Source organism: Neospora caninum, chromosome Ia (assembly GCF_000208865.1).
Source record: "Neospora caninum Liverpool complete genome, chromosome Ia".
In the NCBI taxonomy this organism is placed as follows: Eukaryota; Apicomplexa; class Conoidasida; order Eucoccidiorida; family Sarcocystidae; genus Neospora; species Neospora caninum.
In genome coordinates, this window is record NC_018385.1 from 1806265 (window position 1) to 1828244 (window position 21980).

The 21980-nt window shown below is 53.0% G+C and overlaps 1 protein-coding gene across 1 annotated transcript; it reads left to right on the top strand.

The window, feature by feature from the left end:
- Positions 1-6312: 6312 nt before the first annotated feature.
- On the top strand, positions 6313-16309 carry NCLIV_001980 (hypothetical protein; the record flags this gene model as incomplete). Its single annotated transcript, XM_003879696.1, has 14 exons — positions 6313-7660; positions 7918-8112; positions 8776-9736; positions 9975-10428; positions 10557-10931; positions 12327-12671; positions 13225-13303; positions 13635-13778; positions 14036-14193; positions 14422-14533; positions 14918-14988; positions 15272-15404; positions 15779-15867; positions 16211-16309. The coding sequence occupies 14 exons, from the start codon at positions 6313-6315 to the stop codon at positions 16307-16309; spliced, it is 4563 nt and encodes a 1520-aa protein (XP_003879745.1).
- Positions 16310-21980: the final 5671 nt, after the last annotated feature.

Below are 21980 nucleotides of genomic sequence, written 5' to 3' on the forward strand. Positions count from 1 at the left end.
GAGTCATCCCAGGACTGAGGCAGCAGAATGCCAGCGCCTCGCTGTGCGTGGCAAAGTGCCAAGACAAGCAATGCCCCAGCTAGCCGGACAAGACAGGACGACGGTCCGACAGACGCAGACTGTTCCATGGTGAAAAACCGTCACCAACAAAAACACAAATATTCAGAGGTTAAAATACATACGTAGTTAGCGGGGCATGTTTCTGAAGTAGAGAAACAAAACTGTCACTACCATCCGTCTAGCGCCGGGGTGTGCAGTCGTCCTGCGTCTCGTCGAGAGCTTAAGCCAACCAGAAGGCACCACGCGAAGCGCGTCGGCCCGATGCCCGTCGCTGTAGGCCGCGTAGCCACCTTGGCCGCCCCATGCGATATTGGGCCGCTTGGCTAGATCCACATCTCTCCTGCATGGGCGTGTCTCTCATGCGGAAGTGCGGCACTGTTTGCACTGTGTGTCCATCGTCTGCTGATGTGACTCCTACCGAGTGCAATGGATCAAATGCAGCAGATGACAAAAACACTTGAAACTGGTGGGAGACCACCAGAGCCGTTGATGACTACCCAGTTCTGCTCAGCAAGGATTACAACACAAGAGTGTCTGGAGGCAGACCACACGTCGGATTGTTGTACATTCACAATCAGTACAGCGCAATCATACGCCGCATTGGTGTGGAGTGAGAAATGAACACGAGAGCAGATCCTGGCGACGCCAAAATCCCGACACCTCCAATATACATTGCTTTCCACTGACATCGCAGTCCGCGCATGAGTATCATACCGCGATACCAAGTCAGAGTGGTCTCTTCTTTTCCTAGTGCTGTACTACAAGTAGTAAGGCTTCGTGAATTCGGCCAGCAGGATGCCTGAAAAAACTCCATATGAAGGGTGAACAAATCTCCATTTCCTCCCGAAGGCAAAATGGCCTTACTGCCAACCTGCCCCTGAACCAGTCTGCAACCAAGTGTGCCTGGAAAACCGCCCCTTCCATGTCCTACTGCCTATGACAGCTAAACGTGTTGGATTTCGTTTGTGATACAAAAAAAACAAACTGATGTTTCCACAGTTCCCCTCTGTATTATTTAACTCAGTTAATTAGTGTCAGCTTTGATCTTCTGTACCAACGGACCTAAATTGTATTTCGACGATCTCAAATGGTAGATAGGGAACCAACTGTCTCCAGACGATCTTAACCCAGCTCACATACTACATCAGACGGTGAACCATAGTCCCTAACTGAATCGTGTTCAGTAACATAGAAGTAATGAGCCGACATGCCGGAGCTCTCTCACGTGACATATCTCGTTCCACTACCAGCAACCATAGGGATTCTCGCCTATTAGCAGCTAACACATTTGTAGCGCTGAACGAAACAAGCCTCCGAGTTTGTTTCGGACAAAAATTGAGAAGGCATGTTCGCGCACTCTCGAGCCTCAAGCATTATACTAAAACGACCCGACCGCGGCAATTCCAGCTAGCTCTATCTTTTACCACAACTCGAGTCTCAGCTACAATTTCGTAATCACAGATACCAAGTGCGGGGCATGACCGTCAAGGAACCTCAATACGGTGACATCAGAGCCCGATGCCGCAATCATTCTTTTGGCCTTCGTATTACCGCCAGTTCACGCCATCTGCCGCTCCACTTCTACGCAGCAGTATGCTTCTTGACCTTCTTACTACTGGGTTTCCCAAAGTCGTCGAAGCCGATGCCCAACTCTCTAACATCATGGTCGTCGCTGCCAACACGCACAGTCTCTCATCTCTTATCGCGAACCCCTATCATCGACTCGCCACCAGTCCACACTACATTCCGTTGTTCCCCCACTACATGTGACTTCCATCTGTCCTCCTCTACATCCGTGAATGGCAGGAGCCGACCCGACATACACGGCCATGCTACCGATCTCCTCACCACGAAGAACCGCTACTCTCCGCTGACGCTACTCTCCGCTGACGCTTCTCTCCGCTGGCGCTGCTCTCGCGACTTCTCCATCTGTCTGCACGCAGACTCCGAGGCGAAGGTGCGCATTTCAAGCAAGGCACACCCGCTCCAACAAGGGCAACACGGGTCTCCGTTATGCTTTACCGTTACAATAATTTCCGCTTTCGTACTCGATATTCCGTGTGCCTTGTGTGTCCCCAAAAGCATCAATCAGTGTTAGGGGCTGCACCGCCAGAGGGGCAGCGGCGTGGCACGCGTTCAGAATCCACATTCGTGAATGCCACTCATGGTGGAAACTACACAGAGGCGAAGCCGGACCTCGGCCACGCACGGCGCTGATGTGCCCGAAAGAACCTCCGATCTCCCCTTCCCCCCCTCCAACTGCGCCGTCGACGAAGCTACACACACTGGAAAAGACGGCTGACCACAAGGACTGCAGCTGCAGCATTTGCAGGCGATCACGCGCATCTCCTCTCTACACGTCTGCCAACTGCTACTATGTCTGCAGCATCGCCTCAGCCAGAAAATACATTACACTGTTTCAAAACACATACGAAAAAACGGTCGTTTCGGCAAAACGGACGCCGGCGATTCCAAAATCTGCGGTAACCTCCCCTCGGAGATCCTATAGCCTCGTGTCCTCCGTTTCATCTACGCCTTCGTCGCCTTGAGTTGTTCCCGAAGTTGGCAAATCACCCTTTCCTCATAGTTTCGGTTCACCTTGTTGGTCGTATTGATTCAACACAGAGGAAATCATTTCTTTGATGTTTTCGAACTGCGGAGTCTTTGTCGCTTGCAAAGCGAGCAGGCGTTGCGTGGGCGAAGGGTTGAGCAACATGTAAACGATGGTTTTAGCTGGTTCCGGCACCCGTCGGCATGTTTGAAAAAGGCATTCGATGCTGTGGATCGACCCCTAACCGATATGTGGATAACTGCCGCACCATATCCAGAACAGTGTCGCTCCCAGACTCCAAGCATCCATTGGGAACGTGAATCTGACTTTGGGAAGGCCCAGGAAAACATTCTGCGGACCACACGAGCCTCAGGGGCTGCAAAGTACAATTAGTCATCGGTTCTGCGTTCGCGCCAGCTTTAACCAGAGAGTCAAATTCACCCAGGTGCACGCTCCCATCATTTCTCACCATAAAAGCATCTGGGGCGATCATACCATGCACAACGCCTTGGTCTTGAAGGTTCGCTACCAGTCTGATGGCCTGAACAGAGATCTGCAATCGAACATTGAAAAGTAAGTGGCGTTGTTCTAAAGAAGAACCTCGGCACGCTGAGATTAAATATTCGATTCGAGCCTGCGTTACAGGAACCGGCAACAAGTAATTCACTACCCAACGTCTCTCGTAATCTGAGGTCGCCTCCTGAGATGCCGGCTTTCCCCGGATCTTCATCAAATCGGTAGCGACCAAAAACCTTACATGCCTCTGACCATAAATCGGGTTCCTCACCTTTGCAAACAACCCAGTACATAGTGCTTCGTTCTGCAGCTTAGCTACAACCCGTCTAGATGGTTTTTCACGGGTGGTGCCAACCTTGACACAATCTTTTCTTGTTTCGCTATGTCTGTCGCTTCAAAAACAATTAGTCCGGAAACCGCGTCGATACGTCGTCCTCTTACGAGTTGCCTATCCGGTTGGCCCAACTCCGAAGCTAGTGTCACAACCTGACCCTCAGCCCATAATTTCTGGGATACCATAACGTCGACAGCAACGTGGAGCTGTGTCCCGACCTGGTTTTGGATTCCGGGAATGCTTTCTAATATCCTCTGGAGTATGATGTCTCCACGCTCCCTGCCACGAAAATATAACGGATTCGTCTCGGCATCTTCAGGCTCTTCGTCTGTAAAAACGGGTCGTGGCTGGGCAGGTCGCAATCGCCTCTACAATCGTGCAGCGGCAGCCGGTATGTCGTGTCGGAAAAATCTTACTCCACGCCTCAAGTGCTGAAGCAGCCTCGTACGTAGAGGAGCTCGAAAACGCGGCTGACGCACTTCTGCCGCACCAGCTGATCTTCCTCTCCCATTTCTTCGCCAACGCAAGAGCGCGAGAAACCTTTGGAAACGAGTGGGGGACTGGGTCGGTTGGTCGACCGCCTCTTGCTCCAACCATGAACCCCCACGCTTGTCCTCCACTTGCTCCTCTGCGACAAAGTTGGCTTGCTCAGCAGAAGTGGTGCGATGTTCACCCATGAGACCTCCCACGGGACTGACACTCAAAGCTGCTTCCGAGTCATCCCAGGACTGAGGCAGCAGAATGCCAGCGCCTCGCTGTGCGTGGCAAAGTGCCAAGACAAGCAATGCCCCAGCTAGCCCGGCAAGACAATTAGACCTGACGGGACGAGCCGAATCTTCCATGTTGATAAGCTGGGAAAATGGAAAAAGCGCTGTAAAGGGCGAGTCTAACACGTAGATTGGTAAAAAGTGGAGATCCAACCAGTGGAGTGAGTTCGAGCAGGAGGTCTGTCTCTCCTGGTTGGCTGCTAGTTACTGGCTTTTTAGCGTTTGATACCTCGCCCCCATGCGGTGACGCCTCCCTGGTGTGACCTGTGTATCGGCTTGTGTTCAGAGAAAGCCCGAGCGGGCGCTTGCGGCTGTATGTAGCCCGAGGAGAGAGCTTGGTGGCCGTTTGGCGACTACTGCTTAGCAAAGGTCGTTCAGAAAAGAACAGCGGAGAGCCGCGAGAAAGCAGACTCCGGAGTGCCTTCGTAGAAACGGCGGGAGTACTCTTTGTGTCTGTCGTGGTACAGAGAAAGTAACTAAAATTCAGAAGGGAAAGTATTCCCTTCTGTGGTGGCTGTGTGCCGTGCCTTTGTAGCTCACTTTTCCGTCTTTGGACTGCGCACGTTCCCACTTTTCCGTCTTTGCCTCGCCTTCTTTCTCGTTCCTGCTTTGTTGGCATCTTAATCCTTAAAACTGTCCCGTTGGCTTTTCAGATCACTAGCCGAAAAAGCCATTTTCTCGTGGCTGCTACCGACTTTTCTCCGGGATGACGCGCGCGACACTAGGGGGAAGAAGGGAAATCTGAGTAGTGAAAACGCGACTGAGGCCGGAGAGGGAGGAGAGATAAACGTGGAGAAACAGCGGACGATGTTCTGAACAGGAAAGTTAATGTATACTAATTTCTAGTCGTTTCTTAGTGTCGGTGGAGATGTCGATATTCAAGTCGTCCAGTTGTTTTTCCTCTTTTGTTTCAATCCTCGGGAAGCTCTCTCTCGTCTTGGTTCAGACGGCCTTTCTTCTTCGCATTTTTCTCTGCTGTGTGTTTGGAAATTCTGACTTCGCCCTTTGGTCGCCGTTCCAACAGAGGAATGAAAGCTGGGGAATCGATGTGTTGTGTGCTCGTAAGTTACTGGAACACAGAGACTCCGTCCCTCTCGCCCGTTGTCGTTGTTTTGCTTGCGAGTTTTCCGTCTTTTCTCGTGCACGACCCTCTTCGTTTTTCCTGTGTCTTTCTTTGTTTCGCACGTCATCCCCTGTCTTCTGCTAACTCAGTGCGTTTCCTTCACCGTTATTGTGCTTGGTAGACCACACCAGCATGACGTCTGCCTCCAAGCTCTTCAGTTTCTTTTTCGCTGGTTGAGTCCGTCTCGTTTTTCATCGTTTTCTGCCTCCTCAGTCATTTAGTTCTCGATTGAGTGAGCGTTGCTCGTTTCCGACAAGTTCTTTCCGTTCGTTAGAAGCAACGCGTTTTTTGTCGGGTTGGAAGGAGGCGTCTGGCGTTCTTTCTGGGTCTCTTTGCGGTCGTCCTGTCCGTTGTCTTTTTGCCATATGTCCGTTTCGCGGCTCTGCCGACTCTTTTGTCGCTCTGTTTTCTTCTGCGGGCTGCTTCCAGCCCCCTCCCTTTCACATTCGAACCCTTTTTCCTCAGCAGCCTGCACTGTCGTGTATTGTCTTTCCTTGACTAATTCTCTCGTTTCTCGCCGCCTTTCTTTCAGGGCGACTTCTGCTTTTGTCTGATGACACACGACGAAAAAATTCACTCGTTCTCCTTGAACTGCTGCGTTTTTTCCGCCTACTGCTGTGTCTGCTTCTCGCGGCACTAGAAGACCGCGGACGCACACGGCTGCTCCCGAAGCTGCTGTTCACCCGTTTAACGCTCTTCTTTTTCATCCCTCGTCGATATCTCGTCTGTCTTCCTGCAGCGTTCTCGAGGATTTCCAGGTTCAGTTGAAGGTTTCCGTCTAGGGCGTCCTGGACTCCGTCCAGGGTCGCAGGGTGTCGGGGTGTCCATCCGGATCTCCGGAGAGTCACGTTTTTCTTTTCCACCTTCTCGTTCAATGGGTACGGAGTTGCTTCTGTGATTTCTACGGGGGAGTGTTTTTTCCTCCACACTAGTGGCTTCTGTCACAGCGGGAAGCCACACCATGGCATCACTATCCTCGTCCACAGCAACAGAGCGTGTGATACTGTCTTCGTCTTCTCCCTTTTCTCCCGTCCTTCCTCCTGCCGCTTCCGACGAAGCGCTCTTCTCTCCTGAGCTCTCCTGTAGCCGCCAGCCTGCGTCCCCCGCTTCGCTTCCTCGCGCGTCGCCCGAGGCGTGTGCGGCGAAAGAGTTCCCTGGAGCGCCCAACTCCACGCTGAGCAGCTCCTCTCCTCTCTCAGGGAGTCCAAGTTCCTCGAGCCTGTCGATTCTCGACGATGACGCAGCCGGAGTCTTAGAGGCAACAGCGGCGTTCCTCGTAGCTTCTCCGGATTCCGACGCCCCCCGTGGCGATTCCTCTTCCAGCACATCTACGCCGCCGCCCCAGTGTCCCTGCCAAGAGCCTCTCAGACCGTTTCACGCGAGCGCGGTCCGTGTCGAGGAAACGAGCGACAGCAGCTCGACGGGACCCCCGAGACCCGGTCCGGGTGTCGCGGGAAGTGCCTCGATGTCGGCAAACAGCAAAATGGAGGGTTTCGAGATCAGCGGGACTTCTCTCGCTGGCGGACGCGACGCCACAGAGTGGAAGCACGTGCCGACCCAAACGAAGGAAGAACAGACAGCTCGGTTTGCGTCTCGGGAGACAGACCGAGCGCCTTCTCCGTCGGAGGATTCCCAGAGGTTGTCTGTTTCTTCGCCGCAACCTTCACGTCCTTCGTCTTCTCCCGAGCACGGGAATCCAAACGCGTCGGAAATCTGTCCCCCACAAGACACGCCACCCTCGCTTCCTGCCTCGGCGAGCGGCCCCGAGGCACCCAGCGCAGCTGGGTCTCACAGAGAGACTGGACGACTCGAACAGCAGACAGGGGCAGGGACAGATCTCGCATCTGAGGGCGCCAAGAGCACTGCACAGGAGACTGCGCTCGAAGCCTCCACGATTTCGAAAGACGATCGCCGGCGTTCGTCTGCCTCGTCGTCTTCGTCTTCCCTGGGGTCGTCTGCGAGTTTGGTCAGAGTGTTGAGCTCGAGCAGCTCGAGTTTGGGGCGCAGGGGCGACGAGGGCAGCCTTCTGCGGCTCTTTCAGTCCGATTACTTTGACGCGTACTTCCACATGTACTACTTGTTTCACAGGCAGGAACCGGGCGTCCACGAATACTTGGTGAATCTGCTGTACGTGAAGCGAACAGACGAAGACATCATCTTCTACCTCCCGCAACTCGTCCAGCTCTCGCTGGTCCGCTTCAAAACCTCGTCGCTTCACCGCTTTCTCCTCGACAAAGCGAGCAAAAGCATGCACCTTGCTCTCATGGCGTCTTGGCTCTACCAGTCAATGGTGGAGGACAAAGTAGCAGGTGCGGAGCCAGAGAGGGGCTGGGAGAGACGCGGAAACGGCGAAAAATCGGCGACGCCAGAGTCTCGAGTTCTGACGAGCAGACACGACAGAATGGATGGAGCCGTATTTGTTCGATGCCTTCTTTCCCTGCTTTGTCGTTGGTGTCTATGTCGCACAGTTGGCGCCCAGCTCCGTTTCCTAAAACGCAAAGCCAAAGAGCTAAAGCACGAGTCTACACCTCTTCTTTCCAGGTGCGGCTGCTGCGTTTTTTTTCAGGTTTGGAAGAGCCGGCGCAGAAGATGACGCAGGAGGTGGAAATGGCCGTTGTGAATTGCAAACCGCTCGGCGCAGGAACACAGCAAAGCGGATGGGGTCGGAAGGAAGAGATGGAAGAACAGGGACATGGCGATCGAGGAGAGGAGAGAAGACGCAACTCCGAAAATGAGTTCGCCGTTGATCTTTTCAAAAGACGTAAGTGGGAAAAAGGAGAGCGGGGGGATGTAAGGGAAGAGAGCGCAAGTGAAGGGAAGAAAGAAAAGGCCATAGGCAGGATGCACAGACAGGCTCCTCGGGTCCTCATCGTTTCTTCCACCTGGTGGACAGCCGCTGCGTCATGCCCTGCACATTGGCCTCTCCTTCAACTTGCTCCACTTCCGTTGATCCTTTTTTCCTCATGACGCTCGTTTCTAGGTCTGCCCCGCCCTCGTCTCTACCCCGTCCCCCCTCCATGTGCGTCGGCAAGTGCTGCTTCTCCCTGCCGGGGGCTGCCGTGTTCGACTCCTCTTTCCTGCTTCCTCCGCCGCTTCCCCTTTTCCCTCTTGCTGTGGGTCTATTCCCGTGGTCCTGTTTTCCTCGATGCTGTCTTTTTCTTCGGCTTCTTCGCGACTTTGGGCACGTGACGGCGCGCGTCGCCAAAACTGCCCTTGGCCACGCCAGAAGGACCGAATTCAAAATTGAAGTTGATTTTTGCATCCTGGTACTTTCCAGAAATCCTTAACGCTACAGGTTTACAGCCAGTTAGTCAAATGGTAAATGAAATATCCTTGTTCTCCAGAGGCGCCAAGACGCGCCAGTGTGTGAACTCAGTCACGGGGTCTTTCACGTGAAAAACGTTTTGTTTTGGCTTTCGCTCAGGACGCATCGTGCAACTGATCCGCCAACATCAGCATGCGCTCCACGAGTCCCAGAGCGCAAAGGCTTGTTCCTCCGCGCCTTCGTCGCCTCTCCTACCGGGTGCTCTCTCCGCGGCGCCCAGTGAAACTCAGAGGGTGGCGACAGCCAGCTCAAGGGACGAAGGCAGGCCCTCCAGTGCTCTTTCGTCTCCGCATTCTTCCTCTTTGTCCGAGACGTGTGAGTCTGTCCGTGGTCCGAGTTCGCGCGACGAGCACTCGCCTCCACCGACTGTCGATTCAGAGGCTGCAGCTACGTCGCGTCTCTCTCAGTCGTCAGATTCCGCATCGTCTTTCCCGTCTCCCGATGCGTCTGCGCGGCGCACGGCAGCTCCCTCGCTGCCTGTCTCGGCCTGTCCTGTGTCGCCTTCCTCAGCCGCGGGGTTTGCCCGCGGGTCTCTGCGGCGGCCCACGCTGTCTTCGGGCGCTCTGCGTCCGCGCATTCCCGAGAGCCTGCGCCACTTGACGGGTCCGACGACGGTGTCAGGGGCGAAGGTGAAGTTGCCGTCGGTCTACGGGAAGCTGGGGAATCCCCTCGCTCTCTCCACGCTGCAGCTGCTGCCCTTTTCGAGCACGGGCGCGGTGTCGCGACGCGAGGCGCGAGAGAAGGTGCGCAGCGGGGGGAGGTGTGAAGGCGCAGAGGAAGAGGCAAGTGGCGCAGGGGACAGGAATCGAGACGCGCCGGCAGGTCGGGAGGCGACGGGACCGAACGGCCGCAGCCTGGAAGAAGCGCAGGGGGACCGGGAAGACGAAGGCGGCGACGGGAGTGCGGACTGGGAAAGCGACGGACGGGAAATGGAAGAAGAACTCCAGCAGTTTATTATGAAACAGCGACGGTGTGACTACTTCAACACGTTGAACCACTTCATTTCTCTTCTCATCGATGTCTCCAACGCCCTGGCTCTCGAACCGGATCGGTCGCTGCGGTAAGGCATATCGACCCCCCCAACTTCTGTCTGTGCACCGTCTCGCGTTCCGTCTCTTGCTGTTCTCTCTCGGGGTTTCTCAGAGTGCTGCTTCTCTCTCTGCGGACGTTCTCGCCTTCTCGCGTTTCGTGTTCTTCTCTGGAGAGCCTGTCGTGTGGCTGCTCGTTGTGGTGGGCACAGGTCGCGGCGCGGGGACAGCCCCAGCCAGTTCTTCGTGGCGTGGTGTTATCTTCTTCAGGCCGGTCCTCTTGAACCTCTTTCTCGAGAGTTTGAACAGCTGGATTTTGTGTCGACGCCTGTACGTGACGGCGATGGTCGGGACTTGGACCATGACCGGAGTGACCATTCCGTTCCACGAGGCTGGATTCGACCTGAGCGAGTGGCAGAGCGTCCCTCACCGCCGGCCTTCTCCGCTGCGTTCGCCGCATGCGTCTCTCTTCCCCGCGGCCGGGAGCGGCTCTATGGGGAGTCTAGCACCGCAGGGCAGCACGCGGAAAAAGGCCTTCCGGGCGCGGGGAGAAGAAGAACGCGGCCCGCGGGGCCACGCCGGGGCAGGGGCCCCAGGCACGACGCGAGACGATCAAATCCACTCGCTGCAGATTCTCCGCGTCGATGTGAAGGAGTGCAGGGCGCTCAGTTCAAAGAAACGTGTGCCCTACTTGCTCGTGTTTGAAGTCGCCGATCTCGACGAGGTAGGACGCAGGACAGAGAGAGAGGGACGCAGGAAAACGAGACAGGGCCGTAAACAGGCGTCGCGGCGACAGTTTGTTCGCGAGGCGCCGGTTGAGAGAAGTTCGTGTCGGGGTTGTCTTTTCCTCAGGACCTGACGCAGTTTGAAGACTTCCACTTCGAGGCGGGCGCCGTGGCGGTAAACACGGTTGATTTCCGCGAAGACGGAAGTCCCTCGAAGTCCAAAAAGGCCCCCGCGGTGTCTCCGTCCGGCCACCGGTCCCCGAGACCGCAGTCCCCCTCCAATCTCTCCTCTGGCTCTTCGTGTCAGTCGCCTGGGGCGAAGGGAGGGAGAAGGGAGGCAGACGGGAGAGACGAGAGCCGAAGGGGTCGACCCTCCAGAGGAACTGCCACATACCGCCAAGGCGAACATGCAGGGACTGGAGGCAAACCCGCTGGTGACGGCGCGCCCGTGCTGGACTGGTCTTCTCTCTATGTCTATCAAGCGATAGTTGAGGAACTCAAGGTAGAAAAACCTCGAAATCGAACGCCTAGACAGACGAACCGCTTTAAGAGAAAGAGAGGTCGGCGTATAGGTGAACCACGGGTCAACAGCGCGCCCGCGCTGGACTGGTCTTCTCTCGGCGTGTAGCGAGCGATAGGCATACCACAACGGCGTCACGGGAAACTGCAGTTGGGACGCATGGATGGATGCGTAGAGCACGGGGTCCTCTGTCAACGGAGGTGTTCTGTTATACATATATATGGTTGTAGATAGGTAGGTAGGTGCACATCTTTGTATGAGGAAATAGAGCGTAAGAGGGTGTACAGTGAGATCTCCCTTGAAGGTGAGTGGGTTCATCGGTCGTGCTGTATTGTGCAAACAGCAACAAAAGTTGTACGCGCCCAGTCCCTCCGGCGACGAAGACAGCGTCACAGTGATACGCCGAGCTCTGAGTCTCGTCCCTCCGGATTCTCTGTCGTCTGCCGACGCAAGTGAGCCCTTGAAAAGCGATGCAGCTAGCAAGCGTCTTTCGCTCAATCGGCAAGTGGAAGAAGAGTGGACAGTTTGGTTGGCTGCTGCCAGTGGGTTTAGGCTTGGAGAAAAGGTTGTCACAGGGGGAAGGAAGAAGAGTCAAAGTTCCCCGTCTGACGGGGGGGAAAGTGCGGAGAAAACAGGGTAGGTAAAACAGCGAGAAAGAAGACGAATGGTTCCTTTGAAAACCCGGTGTCTCCCTCTCAGACCTGTCTCTCCCTGGTGTGCTTTTCCCTGAGAATGAGAAAGTGTGTAATCGTACAAATTGGCAGGAAGTCGGCTGTCCCCTATGATACCTCGGTACACTCTCCAAGGAAACTGAGTTTTCGTCTCAGTTGCAGGTCTTCGCGTTGCCTCGATGTTCCGTTGTGTGTCTGTCTCTTTGTACCGACTTTAGCTGCACATATATGCACGCGACTGTAAATATGCTCATGAATATTTTCGCGCGCGTGCATCCTGCTCTTCCTTCTTTTCGTCTCCTGCATCTTCTCGGCTGCTATGACGTCCGTCCGACTCGAGCTCTCCCACGATCGCCCCGGAGGCATGCAAATATGGATGAGACATATATATGTATACTTGAATTTTTTTTTATCCTGGTTACCGTGTAGGTAAATGTAAAAGTTTGTTTATGTACATCGGTTTTGTTTGTCTCGTTCAGCGGCATTGAAGTCGGTGACTGCTCTTTCAGTCCCTGAGAGCAAGTCGTCGTCGTCGACGCAACGGGCGAATGGATCTGCAGTCTCAGGTGCTTCTTCAGCGCAGAGCTCGGTTTCAAGTTCTCAGTCCTCTTCTCTCTCGTCTTCAGTGTCGTCTTCTTTCTCTTCATCGCTCTCGTTGTCTCTGTCTTCCTCTCTTTCGTCTTCTGTGCCGGTGTCCGTTCCTCAGTCCAGCTCTGAGGCGGCTCCGAGCGCCTCTTCTGAACCCCCTTCTTCGTCTCGCGGTTTCTTTGCTGGTTTGGAGTCTTTCTCCTTTTCTTCTTCTTTCTCGTCGTCTTCTCCTGTCGCGTCGTCGCTGGGAGCCTCCTTCGGGCTTCTACAGGCGAGTGGCCTCGGCAGCGCCAGCGCCCCCGGCCGACCCGCCGCGACCGCGGAGACAGGCGACGCACAGAGGGATGACGAAGGCGCACAAAAGGGAGACGGCGAAGGAAGATACAGGGTGGAGCCCGAACAGGCCGCGGACACTGCAGAGGGGTCTGCACTCGGGAGGGCGAAGCAAATGAAGCCATTATGGGTAGGCGTGGAAAAGGGCGAGTCGGCACACGCGCGACGTGAGAACCTGGCGTTTCTGATCTGAGATGGAATATCTGTAACGCACAAAGTGAAAGCATCTGCAGCTCTCATGACCTGTTACTTCTATCCACAGCTGCGTATGTGTAACTTTCAAAAACGTCGGCTTTTGGGTCGTCCCTGGTGATACGACCTTTTGTGTGTGGGCTCGTGCAACGACCCCTCGGCGCACAGGGGCTGCACGAGGGTGAACGGAAGGTGAACCGTGGACATGCTGACAGCGAGAGACTTTTTGCAGGACAGATGTGAACGCGGATATACACAAGATAAATTGACAGAGAGGGCGTGCGGATGTGTGCAGCTGTGTAGGGCGCCTGTATGGAAGTTTCCCGTCTCTCGGTCGGGCATGGTCCTGTGCGCGACGCTGTGGACATTTCAGGAAAAAGGCATGCTAGGTTTTTTGTCTCCCGTTGTAGCCTGCGGAGTTTACGAGGCCTGAACTGCGTGTTTGTGTGTGGATTCTCGCCTTCGTGTGCTTTTCTGGTTTTCTTTTGTAGGGAGAACTGTGGGCAGACAAGTGCGAGCGCCTTCGACGCCGGTCGCCGTATGGACACCTGCGTTCGTGGGACATCCGGTGTACGTGCAGAAAAAATCAATCCCCCGCCCGCGAACGCTGCAGGCTCGCCTTTTTTTCCGCGCGAGTCGTTTAGGAGAATGCAGCTAGTCTGCTTGTCTTTTTCCGTTTCACCCCAGTCGCTCTCTCCTTATGTCTGAAGTCGCTTTGTGAGGCCGCAACGTCTCCAGCCGCCATCTCTGTCTGCGTGTAAACGATATCTCTGCTGCTCTATCGACCTGTGGAGAATGGTGTGGGTGCGCACGACAGAGGACGTCTACGTGGAGAGTCGGTTTTGCTTTTGTTTCCTTCTTTCACGTGTTTATCTGTCTTCGTCGACGCGTTGTCTTTCAGGTGTCTTGGTAAAGGGTGGAGACGACTTGCGCCAAGAGCTGCTCGCGTCTCAGCTGGTGCGACAGTTCAAGGCGATCTTCGATGAGGCGCGTCTCCCCCTGTGGCTCCGGCCCTACGAAATCCTCGTTACTGGGTCCAACTCAGGTACGCATGTCTTCTTCAGTCTCCGGATTTGCGAAAAGGAGTTGCCCCGGTGCTTCAGGCTCACGTAGAGAGGCCAAGCGCGTGTTCTAAATAGGTCACCACGGGGTTACTGTTTTGTGCATGCTTGTCCACAATTCCCGTCACACCCCATTCAGTGTGGATCCCTTCGAGAACTGCCATGTCGGAAAACGAATGATAATCGCGCTGTTCGGGTGCGTCTATGCGTGCATGCTTGCATATGTGTATGCATTTCATAGTTCGTGTTGCGGGTGCTGGCATGCGGTTGGGCGCAGGCGTGATGGAGTTCGTCCCTGACACGTGCAGCGTGGACGTTTTGAAGAAGCGGCACAACACGGATTCGATTGCTCGGGTCTTCGACGTCCTCTTTGCTGACAATCCTTTTGAAGCGAAAAAGGTAGCAAGACGTGAAGAGCGTAGTAGAAAGGACGAGGCAGCCAAAGGAGGGCGATCGCGGAGAGAAGGGAAACGAGAGAAAGGGGAAGAACCAGGACCAAGACACGGAGAAGAGTCGTCACTTTGTTAGCGCGTCTGACGTTTTAAGAAAGGAAGACAGCAACTCCGCCGATCGTGAAACAAGATCATGAACGGAAGGGACCGGTTTCTGTGTTAGTTGTCTTTGCAGAACTTTATTGAGAGTCATGCGGCGTATTCCCTTGTCTCCTACTTCCTTCAAGTCAAAGATCGACACAACGGCAATCTCCTCCTAGATGTGGAGGGCCATCTCATCCACATAGGTAGGAAGTTCTCTTCTCTGTCTCTTTTTTTTGTTCTCATTCTCTCGCTTCCGTCCATGCGTCGTCGGTTCAGTTGATATATATATATATATATATATATATATATATTCATGTGTAGGAATGGACTTCAACTGCAAGCCCAATATGCATGTAGACTGTGTATAAACATAAATATTTGGATGTTATAGGGACGAGAAGAGAGCCATCTTGTATTTACGTTGCTAGGAAGGTCTGTCATCTGATGTTTGCGGCATGTATACTCGTACCCGGCATCCCTGTTTTACGCGCACGTTGAAATTACGCATACTTTTGTATGTAGACGCGAATGTGGTCGAGTGTGACTGAAATTTCTGTTTTTCCTCTTGCCTTTGTCAATGCTGGTAGACTACGGGTATCTTCTCTCGAACTCGCCAGGGAATATCAACTTCGAGACATCGCCGTTTAAGCTCACGCAGGTGAGTCAGAAAAAGAGAACGGCCCGGAAAAAAGGTATCCGTAGGGTACCACACCCACGTTTCGAACAAGAAAGCGCAGTAATGCTTTGCTGTGCTGGACGGAGGCCGGATTACCGTCTGACTTTGCCTATCTGTGTGTATATGGCCGCGTGGAACAAAACCGATGTGGAATAACCTTAATGTAGTAGGATGCTGGCGCCGATGATTACCGTCGTGTATACAAATATCTGATCCCGCCTCGCAGTACGCTTTTTGTATCATCCTGTGGGGGGTGTTGGTACAGGAATACCTGGACGTGATGGACGGAGAGACGAGTGACAACTACGAGTACTTCCGGACACTCATCATCCGCGGTTTTCTTGAAGCCCGCAAGCATGCAGACCGAATCATTCTTCTTGTCGAAATGATGCTCTCTGGTAAACGCTACTTGGACACAAAACTCTAGATTCTTGAAAAGTCCTTTCTATTGTTCCACTCTTCCTCACAAAGGTGTGCTGAACACAGGGGAAAGAGAAAGTTTCCCTCCGTCAGCCCCGCAAGCATGCAGACCGAATGAATCTCATCGCCGTAGTCATTGCTTCAGTGAAAACAGTCCACAAAAAGGGAAAGTTTCAGGAGCGTTGTTTCGTTGCGTTTGCCTCGCACTGAACAAGGTTCGGCGGCAGACAGCATCCATCCGTTTGTTCGTCTCATGCTCTACAGTCGTGAGAGAGATCCGTGCTCTCCTTCCGTTCTCAGTATCGTCTTTTTCTCTTCACCTTTTCTAGTTTTCCTTCTTGCCCTTTGTCAGCGACCAAGATGCCTTGCTTTAGTGGTGGCCCGCAGTACACCCTCGACGCCCTTCGAGAGCGATTCATGATTGGACTACCGGAAGATACGGTAGGTGTAGTCAGCTAAAAAGAGGGAATGGACGAAGCAGGTTTTGCGTCACTGCGCTGTGTCCCCCTTTAGTGGGAGGCTTATCTAGGGGCGTTCATTTACGTGCTCCATGTAGAAAGAGAGACCTACAGTGATGAACAGATATTCCTAGGTGGAGACACTCTTGCACAGGTCACGTTCGAGCCGGCGTATGTATGGGTGCTTGTGCGTATGTTCATATAATTGTAGTAGGTAATCGCATTTTTGTGCGTAGTCCTTCTCGACATGAGAATGAATTTGGTACTTCTAAGCCTCACGCCTTTGACTTTATGTTTTTATCTGTGTATCGTCCGTTTTTCCCAAGTGTATCGAGCGCATCGTCGACCTCATCGAGACGTCAGTCAACAATTTTCGAACCGTCCAGTACGACAATTTCCAGCGAATCACCAACGGTATTCTCTGAGAGTGTGGGCGAGAAGCCTGCGCATGCTTTTCTGGAGAGAAGGCAAGAAACAACACCTGGTTACACGTCGAAGAGAAGCTCTTTCATGCGGAGATTCGGATTCGTGGCCCACATTTCCATCCCACCGACAAAGAAGAATGTTGCTGTTGGAGGAGAACCTGCTGTCGGCGGAGAAGGTTTAGCGGTTACAACAGAAACCATTGGTGAAGGATATATGTCGAAGTGACGAGAGGGAATGTCTGTTGGGGGAAGTACGGCGCCTTTTTTTTGAAGAGGTTCTGTTCGCGTTTGTTCCTCCAGCGAATTAAAGGATCCAGGTGTAGCAAGGAAAAATATGCCTTTCTCGTTTGGAGACTAAGGTTTCTCTTGGAGAAGGTCTTCTTGCAAGGTCAAAGACGGGTGGTTTCTGTTTATACGGAGTTTCCGCATTTTTCGAGGGAGTTTTTCAGTGGAGTCTCTGAGGGAAGGTTTTGGGTTATGATTGTCTCCCGGTTTCCATGTGTGCCTTGCTTGGTCGTGGGCTTTCTTTCCATTTTGCTCTCTCACTCTTTCCCTGTGTCCCTTTCTCCGTGAGTCGCTGCATGTATCTGTTTCGTACTCTAGCTCCGCTGCTCTCCTCTTCCTGTGTTCTGTGTTGTTCTCTGCATGCGATGTGAAGGCGAAGAACCTGACAGCAATCTAGGCAGGAGAGGTACGAGCTTCGCTCCACAGAAATAAGAACAACTCCGAAAACAAACGCGTGGACGTGGGATGGAAAAAGAATCAGTAAAAGCCGTTCCTCTTTTTTCCTTCGCTTTTTGGAGGATCTATACAGAACACTGACTGTCTCACGCATCCGAGTGCGTCAAAAAGCCATGTGCGCAGTGGGCAGAGGGGTATTGCAACCTGCAGAAGGACAGAACGGCAACCCGCGCTTGAAAACGAGTCGGAAACTAAAAAACAAACTTGGAGGGGAAAATGCAGTAGCGTTTCTCCTTTACCTGCGGCACATTCAGGGTTGAGTGCAAATTTTTCCCTGCTCACGTGACTGAGTCACCGGCTCGGCGGAAGAGAAATCGTAGAAATGCAAATTTCTCTGTAGGGGAGTACATGGCTCGAGTTTCATGTCTCATCTTGTGTTCCTGTTTAAGTCACACGCGTCTGCATGTTCCTTTTTTCTCCCCGTTTCTGCTATGCTTCCTCTCTTCTTACTCATTTTACAGACAGATTTCGATTTTTAGTCTATACATATTGCTTCTCTGCAAAGAAACCAAGATCGCAAAAAGAAGCCAACGGTCACAACTGAATCCCTTCCTGGCCGTCGAATGAAAGCGCATGCCGTATTCTTTCACTGCAATTTGTTTTGCACTTTCCAGCCAACAAGCCAGGTGGGCGTCAGTTGCAAGCGGAGAAGAGCGGCAGAGAAAGTGTGGTCGGGATCTATGATCCTCCCGTACGGACCGTAAATATTGACTCAGAGAGGGAAACAGACCAGCTGTGTGCTTTCTAGCTAGCCATTCTCGTGTAGATTCAGACCTAAATCGAAATCGAGTCCTCTCCTTTGTAAATGGTGTCGATTGATTTGAAGCAGCACATGCAGTCTTTACTCCATATTTTCTTTTGGACCGGAAACGAAAAAGTTTGGTCCTACGAACAAAGGACCGACCGTATCCTTGTCTCCTACCGGGACACGTATGAAGTCGACTGCCCGCAAAGTATTGGCAGCGCTTTTTTATACAACAAAGAAACTGGGGTCAATGTAACACGATCTAAAGGAATTAAGAAGGAAAGCCGTCTTTTTCCGTCATATGATTGCCCCAAACAAGACGCCGGTCGATATCTGTAACAAGGGATATCTGTGTTGGTGTGTGTAGCTATCCCTACTCGTAGTATCGCTTCGTTGACTGAAGTGATACCTGGACCAGAACTACCCACTCACACACAAGTTACAGCATATTGTTGCCTTGAGTGCGTCGTTCGGCGGGCCAGAAAACCCCCAGTGGCCTGCCTCCGCACTTCATAGAGGGTGGTTCCCAACTACAGCCAAGTACCATTTCCAAAAGGATCCACAAGAGATGGACAGAGTACGAGCGGCACGTCGCTGACCACGAAGACGAGCCCGGCCAATCGCCACTAATAATCCACTAACCACTCGACACTTCAATAAATGTAACAAAAAGCTTTCCTCTAACACATTGGCGGTCTCTGCCAAAACGAACGGTCTCATCGCCAGTCGCAAATCCCCGCCACCACCTGGACACGACAGCAAAGTACACTCCGTTGCTCCCCCATTACAGTTGACTGCCATCTGTTGTCCTATACATATGTGAATGGGAAGAACCAGCATACGCGAACACGCTGCCAATCTTCTCACCGCGAAGAACGGCTAACCTCCATTGAATCGGCTCTAACCAGTTTTCAATTTGCACGGCAGCACCGAGACGAAGCTGCGTCCTTCCAAACAAGCATAGCTGCCCCAATAAGTACAGCATGAGTCTCTGTTTTGCATAACGATATTTTTCTCCGGTAACGTCTTCACCGCCGGCAGGGCATCGACGTGATGCTTTCAGCATACACATGTATGAATGTCACTCAAGTTCGAAACTACGGACACGCAGGCGAATGAGGAGTGCGGTGATGCACTGTGGGGATACGCTTCACAGAACCTCCGTTCTTCAGTTTCGTATCCAGCCGGACCATCGACAAGGCTAAACAACGTCACAGAGAGTTTGAATATATACGGACTGGAGATTTTGGGAGGCCAACCGAGCACGCACATCTCCTCTCTACAGGTCTGCCAATTGCTTCTATGCCTGCAACACCGCCTCAGGCAAGAAAATTCATTCAACACTGTGTATCTACACATACACGAAAAAACGGCATTTTCCGGCAACGAAACGCCAGCACACTGCAGTGATGTGTTGGCCCTCCTCGGGGATGCTACCCAGTCGTGCTCTCCGTTAAGCTGCATATTCGCCCCCTTCAGGAGTTCCCGATGGCGGCAAATCACCGCCTCCTCGTGCTGACGTTCCATCATCTTAGTACCGGGTCACAGCATCGGATAGCTCGTGTACCATCGCTTTGTACTGAGATGTCTCCATCGGTTGCAACGCGAGCTCGCGGCGCCGCGGCAAATTGTTAAGAAACCTATAAACGAGAATTTTAACAGGTTCTGGCGCTCCTCCGCATGTATGAAAAAGGTTTTCGATGCTGTAGAACGACCCTGATCCGGTGTTAGGATACGTGTTGCACCATATCCAGAACAGAGTCGCGCCCAGTCCCCAAGCATCCATTGCGTGCGTGTACCTGACCTTGGGATAGCCAAAGAATCTACGGGTCACGCTAGTCTCAGGTGCTGCAAAATTCCAATTCCAATCAAGCATCGGTTCTGATTTCGCGCCAGCTTTAACCATAGATTCAGAATCACCCAGGTGCACACTCCCACCGTTCATTAGGTGAAACGCACCGGGCCTGATCCTGCCATGCACAACGCCTTGGTCTTGAAGGATAGCTACCAGTCTGATGGCCTGAACAGTAACCTGCAATCGAGCGTTGTAGGCTAGCTCCCTATCTACTCCGTCCAGCTCCTGTAACGCGATGATAAAAGTTTCGACATTAACCTGCGCTAGAGGAAGCGGCAACAGGAGGTTCATGACCTAGCCGTGCTCTCTGTGTGACCACGCGTCCTGATATATCGGCTTCCCGGGGATCTTCATCAAATCGGTAGCGACCAAAAACCTTAGATACCTCTGAGCAGAAGTCGGGTTCCTCACCTTTGCAAACAACCCAGTGCATAGTGCTTCGTTCTGCAGCTTAGCTATACTCTGTCTAGATGGCTTTTCATCGGTGGTGCCAACCTTCACAGCAATCTTTTCTTGACTCTCTACATCTGTCGCTTCAAAAATAAATCCTTCCGAACCCGCGCCGATAATTGGCCCTCTCTTGAGTTGCCTACCAGGTTGGCCCCACTCCGAAACCATTGTCACAACCTCACCCTCAGCCCATACCATCTGAGATATCCTGTCATCACGGATGATTTGTTGATGGTACCCGACCTGGTTTTGGATTCCCGGCTTTCCTTGAAAGACTCTCAGGAGAATCACGTCTCCACGCTCCCTGCCGCGAAAATATTTTTAACGGATTCGTCTCGACATCCTCAGGCTTTTCGTCTGTAAAAACGGGTCGTGGTTGGCCTGGTCGCAATCGCCTGTACAATCGTGCAGCGGCAGCCGGTATGTCGTGTGGGAGAAATCTTACTCCACGCCTCAAGTGCTGAAGCAGCCTCGTACGTAGAGGAGCTCGAAAACGCGGCTGACGCTCTTCTTCCGCACCAGCTGATCCCCCTCTCCCCCTTCCTCGCCAACGCAGGCGCGCGAGTAACCTTCCGAAACGTGTGGGGGACTGGGTCGGGGTCTCGGTCTGTCTGGATGTCTGCTTCGGATAGCAGTTGCTCGCCCGCTTCTTGCTCCAACCATGAACCCCCGCGCTTGTCCTCCACTTGCTCCTCTGCGACAAAGTTGGCTTGCTCAGCAGAAGCGGTGCGATGTTCACCCACGAGACCTCCCACGGGACTGACACTCAAAGCTGCTTCCGAGTCATCCCAGGACTGAGGCAACAGAATGCCAACGCCTCGCTGTGCGTGGCAAAGTGCCAAGACAAACAATGTCTCAGCTAGCCGGACACGACGACTGTCCGAGAGACACAGAGTGTTCCATGGTGAAAAACCGTCACAAACAAAACGAATATTCAGAGGTTAAAATGCATACGTAATTAGCGGGGCATGTTTCTGAAGTAGAGAAACAAAACTGTCACTACCATCCGTGTAGCGCCAGGGTGTGCAGTCGTCCTGCGTCTCGTCGCGAGCTTAAGCCATCCAGGAGGCACCACGCGAAGCGCGTCGGCCCGATGCCCGTCGCTGTAGGCCGCGTAGCCACCCACCTTGGCTGGCCCATGCGATATTGCGGCCGGTTAGTTAGACTCACCTGTCTCTTGCATGGGCGTGTCTCTCATGCGGAAGTGCGGCACTGTTTGCACTGTGTGTCCATCGTCTGTTGAGGTGACTCCTACCGAGTGCAATGGATCAAATGCAGCAGATGACAAAAACAGTTGAAACTGGTGGGAGACCACCAGAGCCGTTGATGACTACTCAGTTCTGCCCAGCAAGGATTACAACACAATAGTGTCTGGAGGCAGACCACACATCGATTTGTTGTACATTCACAATCAGTACAGCACAATCATACGCCGCATTGGTGCCGAGTGAGAAATGAACACGAGAGCAGATCCTGGCGACGCCAAAATCCCGACACCTCCAATATACTTTGTTCCACTTACATCGCAGTCCGCGCATGAGTATCATACCGGGATACCAAGTCAGAGTGGTCTCTTCTTTTCCCAGTGCCGTACTACAAGTAATAAGGCTTCGTGAATTCGGCCAGCAGGATGCCTGAAAAACTCCATATGAAGGGGGAACAAACCCCATTTCTCCCCGAAGGCAAAACGGCCTTACTGTCAACCTGACACTGAACCGGTCTGCAACCAAGCGTGCCGCGAAAACCACCGCTGCCATATCCCCCCCACGTGGTATACTTGGTTCCACTATCAGTAACCATGGGAATTCACCCCATTGGATGGTAATATTCTGCGTCACTAAGCAAATCAAATCTCCGGGTTTGTGTTTCGGACGGAGATA